At 45.8% G+C, this 13,545-nt stretch overlaps 1 protein-coding gene across 9 annotated transcripts in view; it reads right to left on the bottom strand.

The window, feature by feature from the left end:
* The window catches only part of TCF20 (transcription factor 20), a 130,479-nt gene that overhangs the window by 36,664 nt on the left and 80,270 nt on the right, over positions 1 to 13,545 (bottom strand). For all 9 annotated transcript variants that reach the window (XR_005953524.1, XR_005953523.1, XR_005953525.1 and 6 more), the window contains one exon: positions 5,343 to 10,967. Coding sequence is in view for 3 of the 9 variants with exons in the window: in XM_041416607.1 (XP_041272541.1) it covers positions 5,343 to 10,967 (5,625 nt within the window). In the remaining 6 variants the exon portion in view is untranslated. The remainder of the gene's footprint in view (positions 1 to 5,342; positions 10,968 to 13,545) is intronic.

Here is a 13,545-nt window from a genome sequence, read left to right as displayed (position 1 = left end):
TGTGGGTAAAAATCAGACACTGAGGCAACAAAAGGAACCTTGCAGCCAGGCTCTGCTACAGCTGCCTGACCAAGGGGAGCCCACTGACAAAGCCTTCTTGCCCCAGTTACAGGAGGCATCGTGCTCACACCCTTCAGTCCTGCTGGGGGACTTCAGCCACCTTGACATCTACTGGGAAAGTACCAAGGTAAACTGCAGGCAATCCAGGAGACTCCTGCAATGCATGGAAGATAACTTCTCAAGCCAGGTGATAGCCCTACCAGAGGGATCTTGATACTGGATTTGATGATCACCAGTGTAAATAAACTAATTGTGAATGTCAACATAGGAAGCAGCCTGGGTTGGAGTGATCGTGCATTGATGGATTTTGCAGTCCTGAGGGATATGGGTCAGGTAAGGAGTATAGTTAAGCCCCTGAACTTCAGAAAAGCAAACTTCCAGCTCTTCAAGGAGACAGTCAATAGGGTACCCTGGGAGACTGCCCTCAGGGACACAGGAGCAGAACCGAGCTGGCAGATTTTTATGCAAGTCTTCCATAGAGTTCAAGAGCCAGCAATTCCCAGAAGCAAAAAACTGAGCAAGCAAGGCAAGAGACTGGATGGCTGAGTAGGGAACTCCTGGCCAAACAGAAGGGAAAGAAACAAAGACACAGGCAGTGGAAACAAGGACAGGCAACGTGGGAAGAGTATAGGGAGGAAGTTCAGTTGTGCAGTGATAGTCTGGGGAAGGCTGAGGCAAAGCTGGAACTGAACCTGAAAAGGAATGCAAGGAGTAACAGGAAAGTCTTCCATAGGTAGGTTAACCAGAAAAGGAAGGACAAAGAAGGTGTACCCTCTACCATAAACAATGCTGGCAAACAGCTAACAATGGACAAGAAGAAGACTGAGGTACTCAACAGATTTTTCGCCTCAAATCTTCAATGGCAACCTCTCTTCCCACACCTCTCAAGTGGATGGATGACAGGATGAGGACTGGGGCAGGCAAGTGTTCCTCCCACTGTATGCAAAGATCAGGTTGACAAATACCTGAGAAACATACAGGAGTCTATGTGATCTGAAAAGATGTATCCCAGATTCCTGAGAGAATATGCTGATGTAATCCCTAAACCACACTCTGTGGTATTTGAAACACTGGCAGTCAGGCGAAACCCCGTGTGAATGGAAAAAGGGAAACATTGTACACATCTGTAAAAAGGGCAGAAAGGAGGACCCTGTGAACTACCAACCTGTCAGCCCCACTTCTGTGCCTGGGAAGATCATGGAACAGATCCTCCTAGAAGCTGTTCTAAGGCACACAGGGGACAGGGAGGTGATTCGGGACAGCCAGCACAGCTTCACCAAAGGGCAAGTCCTGCCTGACCAATCTAGTGGCTTTCTATGATGGAGTGACTCGCTCTTCCCTGGGAAAGGGCGAGGATGTGATTTATATGTAATGCTTTTGAAATGTAAGGCTTTTGACAGTCCTACACAACACCCTTCTCTCCAAACTGGAGAGTGATGGATTTGACAGATTAGATGGATCAGGAATTGGTTGGACGGTTGCATGAAGAGGGTAGAGATCAACAGCTGAGAGTCCCAGTGGGCATCAGTGACCAGTGGTGTCCCTCAGGGGTCTGAACTGGGACCAGTGTTATTTAATGTCTTCATTAATGACACAGATGAAGGGATCAAATGCACCCTCAGCAAGCTTGCAGATAACACCAAGCTGATTGGTGCTCTTCACTCACCTGAAGGATGGGATGCCACCATAGGGATCTGAACAGACTCAAAAGTGGGCACAAGGGAATCTCATGGGGCTTAACAAGACCCAGTGCAAGGTGCTGCACCTGGCTTGGGGCAAACCTGGTATCAACACAAGATGGGGGATGAAGAGATCAAGAGCAGCCCTGCTGAGAAGGACTTGGGAGTGAAGGTGGGCAAGAGGCTGGACGTGACCCAGCAATGGCACAGCCCAGAAAGCCAGTTGTATCCTGGGCTGCATCCAAAGGAGCGTGGGCAGCAGGATGAAGGAGGGGATTCTGCCCCTTTGCTCTGCTCTGGTGAGACCCCACCTGCAGTGCTGCATTCAGCTCTGAAGTCCTCTACACAAAAAAGGACACAGACCTTTTGCAGCAAGTCCAGAGGAGGCCACCAAAATGGGACAGAGCACCTCTCCTTACAAGGAAAGGCTGAGAGAACTGGGATTGTTCAGTCTGGAAAAGAGAAGGCTTCAGGGTGACTTAATTGTGGCCTTCCAGTACCTGAAGGGAACATACAAGAGAGAGGCTATTTACAAGAATATGTAGTGACAGGACAAGGGTGAATGGTTTCAAACTGAGAGTAGATTTAACTTAGATATTAGGAAGAAATTCTTTACTGTGAGGGTGGTGAGGCACTGGAACAAGTTATGCAGAGCAGTTGTGGACAGCCCATTCCTTGAAGTGTTCAAGGCCAGATTGGATAGGGCTCTAAGCAGCCTGGTCTAGTGGAAGGTGTCCCTTCCCACAGCAGGTGGTTTGATCTTTAATGTTGTTTCCAATTCAAGTCATTCTATGACTCTATAACAAAACAAAATGTACACACAAGACAATGGTCCCTCGCTCTGAAAGTCCAGTCTTATAAACAGATAAAAAAATGGATCTAGACAGAGCAGTGGAGAGCACTGAAAGACTACATATTACTTATCATATACCAAAAGTAAGCAGTATTTCTTGTAGCCTTAAAGAGGAAGGATTAGGAATAATTTTAAAATCAAATGAGATTGTGAATCTGAGTGACATGAAAATCAGAATAAAATGACAGACAATGGATTAAGGATGATGTAGATTAAAAGCCATGTTCTAAAGTGAGATTTTGAAAACTCACTGTGAATTCAAGAACAATTTTTAAGTTTGTGCTGAAAGAACATCAATCTGGAGAAAAAAGGAAGCTCTACAAGACTCTGGAAGAAAGTGATTGAGTTACCAAAAGCTACTCAAAAGCATGCTATTCCTGGATTAAAAAAAGCACAAGCAAACTTCAGTGAGCCCCACAGAAAAAGCATGAAGTAATGAAAAACAGCCTCTCTGAAGAATACAATGGAAAGCAAGGAGGCAATCAAAAGACACAGGCAGGAAACAAAGGTGGAGCAACACTTCAAAAGCAGCACAGCTGATAGTGATAACGTAGTCGACAGAAAAACGGAAAATTAGGCACTGGATCTGAACATGAACTGGGAAAATATCACCATAAACACTGATTACAATTGCAGCAGAGCACAACTGAAGCCACAGTGGAGGACAAGAGCCCCAGACAATGAACTCAAAGAACTTTGAGATAGAAAAAGGAAATTAAGAGGTAGTTGCAAAGATAAGAGAGGCCACAAGCATTTTGTACTTTTTTTTTTTTTTTAAAAGAGAAACACTTATTTCTACTGGCATTATGAAGGAAAAGAAAAGACAGAGGAGTTGATTGAGGGAAAGAGGCAGAGGAAAAGAACACAAAGGTCAAGGGAGATAAGGAGATATTTTTGTAAGGTGCCATAAAGGCAGATGAAACGGTTAAGAGGAAGAGGAAAAAAAAATTTTACTTGTAAGGAGGAGATGATTGTAACAGTTGGAAGAAAGTGCTAAACAGTAAGCCAAAGCATATTCAATCAGAAAGTCAAAGATTCCATGCAGAGAAAGAACTAGATGTCAAACAAGATGCAAAAACCCACATAAAAATGTGGATAGCGGGCTGCTATTATTGAACAAGTTTGATTAGAGCCTCTCAACACAGCATGTTTTAGCACAGCTGGGCTTATGTCTTTGCACAAACAGGGACACAAAATGGATCACTGGAGGATAACTCAAGCGGTTCAAGAACTTGTAAAAAAGGTATTTGCTATTGGGAAAACCAGAATCCCAAGTGAAAGACACACCCTACACACAGCAAAAGGGGAAAATCAGGCTGGAGAGACACAAATTCAAAATACTGGTGAACTATGAGACAAATGAAAGCATGGCCCCACATTGTGAGTAGAATCCAAAACGGTGGTGGAGAACCTGAAAGAAACCTTGCAATTATCAGAGATAAGAAATTCAGCAGTTGCATCAGAAGAAGCACACAGGCATGGCTCGATGAAAACCAAATGAAATTAACTGACTATGTTTAATGAGAGACTAGAAACAAGAATGCAAGCCAAATCAAGTTAGGGCAGAGAAGCATGTAATTACTGTCAAAGAACAGTTGAGTGAAAATTTAGAAAAAGCCGGGAATCAAACTTACAGAGAAAAAGCTCATGGGGAGGAAACAAGCACGCTGTATGTAACAATACAGAGGAAAGAAGATAAAAACTGGATCCCAACACTGTTTAGAAAAGGAAGAACCTGAAGGCAACAGGAAAAAGTAGTTCTATGCCTCTTCCATGGTCTGACCCAGGACAGAGAACAATACAAAAAAGATAACCATAAAAAAAGCAATGCAAGATACTGCTGATGGCAAAGCAAGGCACATAACTGTGGTTTTAAAGCATCAGCTTCTGCCTCAGGAAATCAGGAACAGTCAGTGTGTTCATTCTCAATCAGGCAGTTGTGAATAAAGCTTTTTCCTTTGTCCCTGCTTTAATTTTACCTATTTCTTCTTACTCATTGTATGCTCACGCTCTAGAGAAGGTAGATTATCAGTGTCATTTGTGAATGCTGAACTCATCAATACTAAACCCACACATATTTCACTCAATGCTTACAGACCTTTGTGCAATTCTGCTCTATCCATTTTATTCTGTAAGGACTGCAAATTCTCCTACAGTTGTGTAATATGTATTACAGTGCAGAGTAACTCACACTGGAAGGAGCCCTTGCTGAAAGCAGAGCCAACTTTGAAGGTTGACCGTTAAGAGTTCTGCCCAGAATCAAATTTTGCATCTCCAAAACCAGGGCATTCCATGGCTTTTCTGTCATTTCCCCTCCCTCAATCCAATGTCTGAATACCCTCATTGAAATTTTTTGCCCATTGAACTAGAATTTTCTTTGCTGCAATTTGTGTCTGCTGCTACCACTCGTCCTCTCACTCTACAACTCCAAGAAGAGCCCTAGAGAACACCAAATAACAGAAGAGAAGAAGGAAGGCAGAGATCACTGTAGCTACGAGAAAGCCTTTGGACATCCAGAACTTACACTAGGTAATAAGGACCCAGCTTTTTTTGATGTCCAAAAAATCTTATCTGATCAGGTGTGGCAGAGATCTAAATGAGGCCATCAAAAGGACATCACTAGAGATTTATGAAAGATTTTAAAATGGCTGTTTAAGACATGAGAGAAGAACAAGGAAAAACAGTATTCCAAATGGTATATACTTGCTAATGAAATAAAATAATTTTGTATAGCAAGGTTAGGTACTCACCATCTCTCTCGCAATCTCCACAGCTTCCTGCAGCCCATAGAGCCTGCCACAGACCAGGTAGATCCCATTGGCCCAGAGAATACAACCCTCATGGACCCAAAATTCATTGCTGTCAAGAGGTAGTTCAGGAATTTGTAACTCCAGCTCAGTGCCACCTTCTGAAGTGGGCATAGACGGTTTTGAGTCCAAAGGAGTCTTTTCACCACCACTGCCACCATCAGTGGTTGCTTTTTTACAAGAAGCTCCCCTTGAAAGTGACCGAGAGGCTCCGCTACAGTCCTCAGAGCGGTGCCGCCTCTTAAAGCGGGGATGAGCAGCCAGGCTTCTTTGTTCCTTCTGTTGTTGCTGTTCCTCCTCCTCTTCAGTATCTGTCTTGGAACCATTAGAAGCACTTTTGTGCCGTACCTTGACCTTGCTCTGCATTTCTGTGGCCCTCTTTGGAGGTGGATTCTTGGGCAAGGTAGCTGCATAATCCTGGGGGTAGAAAGGACCAAAGAGGTCACCCATGTTACGATAGCTGGCCCATTTGCCACACAGGCAGCAAACGAGATGCCCCAAGACAGAAGACTCCGTTACCACAGGGCCTTGCAGCATGAAAGTTGAGGTGGGCAGCACTTTGCTCTCCGCATTGCTAGGAGGGGGTGTTGAAGACCTCTGTCCTTTCCGACCCCTCACCAATTTGTTCTGCTCCTCTTCCTCCGCGTTTATGATTGTGCACACAGCGCCTAATTCACACTTGTTTACCACGTGAATATAAGGGAAAAAGGACTTATTCTTGGAGTCAGTTTTATCTACAGACTGGGTAGCATATTTAAGCTTGATCTCTGGTTCTTGAGGCTCCACGATTGGAGCAGCCCGTCTAGGCTTCCGCTTCCGTGGCTGTGCTGCAGGTTTTCGCCTCTCCCTCCTTTGCCTCTTGGGCTTTGGCTCGCCAGCACCCACCCCTTCTGCAGGCTGTGATGGTGCTGGTGGGGGAGGCGGGGGCACAGGCAGCTGCTGCTGTTGCTGCTGCTGCTTCTTCTGCTTGTTCACACTCCCAATTGGCCTCCCTTTTTTCTTTCCAGAGGGGAAATATCCCTTTGGAGGGAAACCATCTGGCTTGGGTGAAATGTTTGTCACATCTCCATCTTTTTCCTCAGACTTTGGATTTGGTTCAGAAATGAATACACTGGAAGGGGAAATTGTTTTTGAGTCAGAAAAGGTCAGAGTTCCAGCTCCACTTACAGATCCATCAGACCTTCCCTGACCACCTGACTTCTGAGAAGGTGCTGGTGCTGCACTGGATGCTGCTCCCTCTTTGCCAATACTGGCAGTTTCAGGGACCTCTTTTTTGTTTTTGTCATCCTCGCTGCTTTGCCACTCTTCTGAAGATCTTGGAACAGTTTTTTCACCACTTGTATCCTGGCTTGCTGGCCCCACTTGATCTGATATCTCTCCTTTTCTCTTCTCAGCCTCTGGTCCATGGCCAGCCACATTTCCTCCTTCAGGTCCACTCTTGAGGGACAGGATGTCATCAAGAGTGACAGTATCTGGACCAGTTTCAGCACTGTTGGTAGAAACACTTCTCCTAATATTGGGAGATGTAATTTTCTGAACAATAGCTTCCAGTTTTAATCCTCGCCCCTTTCTTGGGGGCAATATTTTGGTCTTTGCCGGGCTTGTGAGGGAAACAGCAGGACAATTCCTATTATCAGGACTTGGCAGGTCCTTGAAGGAATCTCCCTTTGCAACTGACTTGCCAGCATCTTGGCTTTGAGATGAATGGGCATAGGAGTTGTATGTTTTATCGGCTCCTTCTTTTGCTGAAGTCATCAGTCGCGCTTTATCTTCACTGCCACTGTTCTTCATATCATGTGGCTGTCTTTTGGTAGGGATAGGAGAGATGAAAGAACGGACCCTCCTCCTCATAATTAATGGGTTTTGCGGAGACTGGTCCTCCTGGCCAGGGAGCCTAAGCATAGCATTACTAGGCTTAGGCAAATCTGTAGATTCCTCTCGTCGATGCCCATCGCTTTCTTGAGGGCAAAATCTTTTTTGGTTGGCTGCTCCAAGAGGGCCGCTGCTTTTGGCAGGAGAAGTTTGTCGAGAGAGGTCCCAACCAGATTCATGATGCTGCAACTTCTGGCTGCCATGTTTCAGTTCGGTGCACTTGCTCTGAGTACCGTCACTCCCCATGACACAGCGCCCAGCTTCCTGGCTTCCAGTATCATGGTAAGAGCTACCTTGAAGGTACATCATTCCATCCTTGTCATTTTTTAAGGGACTCCTTACTCTTTCCAGAAACTGCTGTTGTCTTGGGCTCTTCCTTGCTCCTTCCTGTCTGTGCTGAGCTGCAGCAATCACACCCTGAGCAGCGCTGCTTGCCCAATCTTTGTATTCTTCTTGCTGTTGCTGGTATATCTGTCTCTTGTAATGATACTGGGAGTTCAGACTCTGGCTGGGGTCACCAAAAGCATGAGGCCTAGCATTCGTGTGATATGCTGAAGCCAGAGATGGGCCTTCCGAATTCTGAGGGTAGACAGAATGCAAGGAACCCCTGCTAACTCTTTCAGATAGTGTCATGTGTGGGTTCATGTGATGCAGATCTGCCCCTGGGCCTCTGCTTCTACCTGGTGACATTTTCAGCTTATCAGCAAGATCCTGATATTGAGAGGGTGATTTACCCCTTCCAGTTCTGCCAGGTCCTCGTCTCATCTGTGTTGATCTGCTGTCCTGCTGGGGCATGTAGTCTGGAGCAGCATCAGAGACTGCAGCTCCAGGGCTGGCATTGCCTCGAAAAGATTCATGCTTGATGCCGGCAGGATGACAATGGTCTCCTGTTTTTTTATTGTTGAGACTAGCTGAGCTCTTTGACTGTTCAAAATCTTCTTCCTTTATTTGCCCACTGTGAGCTTTCATCTTTGTTTCCATGGATACCAAACCACCAGGGAGTATTACTGACTGGCTCAAGCCAGGGGCAAGACGTTCACTCCTTCCGCTTCTGGCCTCAGGACCCATGTGCCCTATGGGGTGAGGGCCAGGATCTCTTACAAGTTGCCTTAATGGAGATATGTCACAGATCACTGATCTCCTCTCTGAGAGTGCTCCTGCCTCATGGGCAGCAGACTGAGACTCCACATCGAACTTTCTACCAATAGGGTAATCAGCTAAATTTATCTGCTTTATGTCTGGAGCTGCACTGCTAGACTTCCTATCCCAGGGACCCCAGTGAGGGCCTTCTAGGAGGGACCCCATGCTTTTGTTTAAGAGGCCTCTATTGGTCAATTCATTGGTTTGACTAATTAAAACATTGGGTCTCATGGCTCCCTCCAAACTCCCAGCCATCCCAGAATGCTCCTGCGCGTTCCTAGAATACCTTCTGTCCGGATGATGGTGGTACCCCTGTAAAACCTCTTGTAGGAGGCTAGGAAACTTCTCATTACGGCCTTTGCGCTCACTATGCCCTGGAAAATCCCCCTTTTCTTGACCAGATGGATACTGTGGAAAGCCACCAATACTTCTCTGTATACCAGGTGCTATATTATCCTTGTAGCTGTATCTTAAACTACCAGGAGACTTGGAAGATTCTGTTCTTGAAGGAAAATTTGGCCCAACAACTGCATGACCAGGCTGGCTGTTCCCCTCCCCATTATGGTTAGTGTTATCGCCACTTTTGCTCCCTTTACCTCCTGCTTGAGTTTCTTGCTGTGTCCCTGCATGCCCAGCTTCCTTTGCTCCACTGGTGCTAGCTGGTGCCTGAGGGGCTGTGGAAGCATCATCTTGCGCAGGTTTATCTTGTCCACCTGACTTTTCTACTCTTCCTGCCATGGCTTCCCGGGAGACAATCACCCCAACTGCCTTTTCATTCACTTTTGGGGCATTTTCCACAGCCACCACAGCTTCCTTCCCATCAGGGGAGGCCACATCCTCCCTAGCTGCAGGACTGCTGCTGAGTTTTGATGGCTCATTCTGAGAGCCTTGTGCTGGTGAGGAGTTGGGTCTCTCTAAATTACCCCCTTTGTAAGTGGTGTCTGAGCTGGTGCTCTGGCCACTCAGCTGTCTCACCCTTTCCCCATGATCCTCTGAACTACTGGAACAGCCACCATCCAGGGACTCTGCCATGGGAGACTTGAGTTGCTCCTCTGCCTGGGAGGAGCCTTCTGAGTTGGTGCAGCTGTCAGCCTTCTTGGAAGAGGATGATCTTTTGGAACTTTTTTTCTGAGGTGCCAAGGCATCTGAGAGCAACATGTGCTGGACTGTGTTGGGCAGATTGGCAACTTGAGAACTTAGAGCACTCAGGCTGCTCAGTCCTGGATCTGTGAGCCTTTTTTCCTGCAGTCCTTCCAGTCCAAACCCCTTGAATCCACCTGCATGAGCATTGGGGCTTGGCATCATAGATGGCGTAGGACTAAGCTGAGGCATCATCTGCAGGATTCGGTTTCGAGAACCCATGGACATGTTGCCTTGCCCACACTGGAGATTTTCTCCACCTGGCATGAGTGGAGAAGGGGTAGAGCTGCAGCTTGGAGACTGAACCACAGATGCAGCAGGAGACGGATTAGAGATTGGACTGAAGTTTTGGTGGAACTGCATCGGTGACCTTACAGGAACTTCAGTCTGGCTGTACTGTCCCACTTGACTTTGAAGAGAGAGTTTGGTGGCAGCATTTGAATACTGCATTACATGCTGAGGTGGGTGCTGCTGCTGCTGCCCCTGCTGCCCACTTTGGGGCAGCTTAGATTGCTCAAAGCTTTTCATTGGTTGAGTTTGAAAGCTGTAGTTTGACTGGGTGCCATAGGCCTGTGCATTGGAACCCACAGCATGGCCTTCGTACTGCGACCCAGAATTCACATTGTAGCTTCCGTCATAATTCTGTCCCGACTGGCCAAAACGCTGTGGGGAAGGGAAAGAGGAGGAGGAGGATGACGAAGGTGGCTGATAGTGTTGGCTGAACTGACCCACTCGTAACTGGTAGCCTGAAGCAGAGGAAGGCAGGGTGGATGGACGCTGCATTGGCTGCAAGTGCGAGGTGCTAGAAGCAGACTGGCTGGAAGCCTGGGGTAAAGGCTGATGAGATTGATAGATCTGCTGTCTCAGCTGCTGCACCTGCTGCTGCTGGCTAGAAGCCTGCTGCTGATACTGGGCACTCCCTGGAGAAAAAGGACCAGTATAATCCTGTTGATAGTGAGATACACCCCCAAGGGTCGAGTGCTGTGTTTGGAACTGGCCCACATGTCCCTCACTCCCATACTGACTCCCAAAGCTACTCCCTTGAGGGGGCCCATAGCTCTGTACTGGTCCAGAAGGCCTGCGCTGAGGCGGCTGCTGCCCTCCTGACACCACTGGATCTTTGTTGGCAGCCATATAGTAAAACTCTCCTGCTTCTTTTCTGAAACCTTGGTAGCTCTGATGGCCAGAGCTCTCACCAGGCATTGCTGTAGAGGCTCCTGTTGCTCCACGACGTCCACTGCCAGCACCTCCTCCAAAGCTCTGGAACATCTGGGCCTGCTGGCGGGGGCTGAACTCTTCCAGTCGGGATGAAGCGTGCACTTCCTGCGGGTAGCTCTGCTGGTTTCCGTGATAACTACTTTGCTCCCGAAAGGACTGCATGCTGTTCAGCAGCAGAGCAGTAGCTCGAAAGCCCTCCTAAATATGGAGAAAAAGAGAGGGGAAAAAAAAAGATATAATATGTTTCCCAGTCACACCAGTACCCCACTCAATTTCCCTGCTTCAACAGCAACTGAAATTTAGTATTTCTCTTCTACTTTCTGGTGCATCAATGTTTAACCCCTTGTCTTGCAACCTGCCAATCTTCCAGGTAATGCAGGCCAGTAGCCCACTACCAGTTGGAGTGCATTTCCAGCATTAATATTTCCAATCATCATCCACTCACTGGCTGTGTTTTTGTGCCCCTGAAGAGACAAACTTCCAACAATATTTGCAAAGCAAATGAGAGTAATCCTCACTGTCCAGCTATTCCCTATGGCTAATACTGAGAGTAATCCAAGTATTTTGCTACCATGCTTATAGACGCGACAAGAACCCTGCAACGCTTTCAAACCCCCCTTGGATTTACCACAGGAATGATATCCAAGGTCCATGTTTCACACTATAAGCAGACACTCAAGATACAACCGACCAAAGCTCAAACCAAGACAACCCATTGAAAGGATCTATGTGAGTGTGTGGCACCAGCATACTCAATGCTCAGTTCCTGAGTCATTCCAGTGACACTCCTAGGTGAAAACCAACACATCGCATTTTCCCCCCCCAGACATCTGCTTTGCTTTACAGGATGGAAAGTTGAAACAAGTTCACTCTATTTGAGCAAAACAGTCTACAACTTCATTCCTCAGGACTTTTATATTACCTTGAATGAAACACAACTGGAAACACTTGCCAGTCAGAATATATATTTTGGAATACCGAGTATGATCTACACTTACATAAGCAACTCATAAGTAAACAAACTCCAGGAAGGCTCTCCTCTGTATTTCAACATATTATTCAGTATGTGGAATTATGACTCACCCTCAAGGACTGGACCACAACTGCAGAATTGTCTGGGGACCCTGGCTAGTGCCTCTATAAAAGCCTGTCACATTACTAGATACATTAAGAAAAGTATGGAAATGAACAAGTATGTACATGTATGCTGCCTTTGAACACCAAAGCCAAACAAACAAAGCAAAAAACCAAAACCAACCAAACAAAACAAAACCCCCATATTAACAGATGACATAAGCACTTCATGTCTGAAACACCTTGTGGTTTTCTCTTCCTGAAAAAAAAAAAATGGATAAAGCCACCTGGAGAGACTCCTTCCTTTGAAAGAACATTAAGACGATGCTCACACTTTTCCAGGAAACAGAACCCCAACTCCTCAGATTGGAGACTTCCTGGAAAACTTGCCTGTATTATGTTTTCATATTTAGCTATGTTTTTTGTTTGCCACGTTCAGCCGAACCCATTTAGAATTAATTTCTAGCTTTGGACTTAAGTTCTGTTCAAGCAGATCACCAAACTCACAAAAAACCCCAGGCACACAAATGAGATGCAGGCAAGATTTGGCATCCAGTTCTTTTTCCATCTGCCTCCCAAGGTTATTTTTTTTACTAACATGTATGTTATCTACTGAAAACTCTATCCCTGGAGTCTTTCATCTTTACTGTCTGTGTGTGTAGGCTACAGAACACACAGGCACAAAACCAGCCCACAGCACGGCGTGTCTCTGCAGCCCCTTTCCTCTAACTCAAAGGCCTCTTTGTGTTGCGCCCTTAGTTCATGCAGGTTGATGCACACAATAATATTACTCGAATCAAAAGGGAACTGTCAAACTGTTAATGCCTCAAATTCTGTCTCTCTTCTTCCAGGAAGTCAACTTTACTGCTGTTTTAATCTTATATTTTAAGTGTCATAAGAGAGATCTGCTGTTCTGCTGAACTTCCACTTTTTTAGCATTTTAAAGACTACATATATCACATGAATAACACTTCTATGAATGCCACTGTGCCAATCTGTCCAGTTCAGGCTTATTATGGATAAGCTCCTCCTTTTCTGAATTACTGCTTTTGATGTTTTATTAGTCTGAAGCTCCAGCCCTATCAGGGTAGGACTAAAATTGGGATACCTAAGGCAAGCTTCTTTCTTTTTTTGTGTGACTTGCTGTTAAGGCAAAAAAATGAGGGGGAAAAAAGGGAAAAAAAATACATAGAAGAAAGTTATCAAGCTAAAGGTAAGAGAACATCTACTGCAACTGCAGATGTTAAAAGCAGCTTCTCTAGATAAGCAGTGTGGGGCTCTGCAATCAGCAACATTCACGTGCCATGAAGGCTGCGTGCACGCCCTGGCTACCACATGCTTGGCATCCATCCTCTTTTCATGAAAGCAACATTTCCAGCCTCTCACAGGCTCAGTCTCCCACAGAATCTCACACTCAGTTTTTGAAGAGTATTAGCTTACTCTGCATAGTTTGGACAAGATCTCAGGAAGCCTCTTCTGCATTACATCATACAAAAACTTTAATTGATGAATGATATTTGTGCTCTGTAACTCTACCAACAGGCTTGAAAACTGCTATGTTTTCAAGCTAATGTATGCTAACAATGCTGGCAAACATTCTTAAGACTTGCTCACTATTAAAAAGGAGTAATTTTAATTATATAATTAAGAGAAACGGCAGAAGATGCTGTAAAATGCCATTAAGAACAGAGATACAGTAAAG

This window comes from Onychostruthus taczanowskii, unplaced genomic scaffold (assembly GCF_017590055.1).
Source record: "Onychostruthus taczanowskii isolate IOZ18803 unplaced genomic scaffold, ASM1759005v1 scaffold53, whole genome shotgun sequence".
In the NCBI taxonomy this organism is placed as follows: domain Eukaryota; kingdom Metazoa; phylum Chordata; class Aves; order Passeriformes; family Passeridae; genus Onychostruthus; species Onychostruthus taczanowskii.
This window is presented reverse-complemented; position numbering and strand designations above follow the sequence as displayed.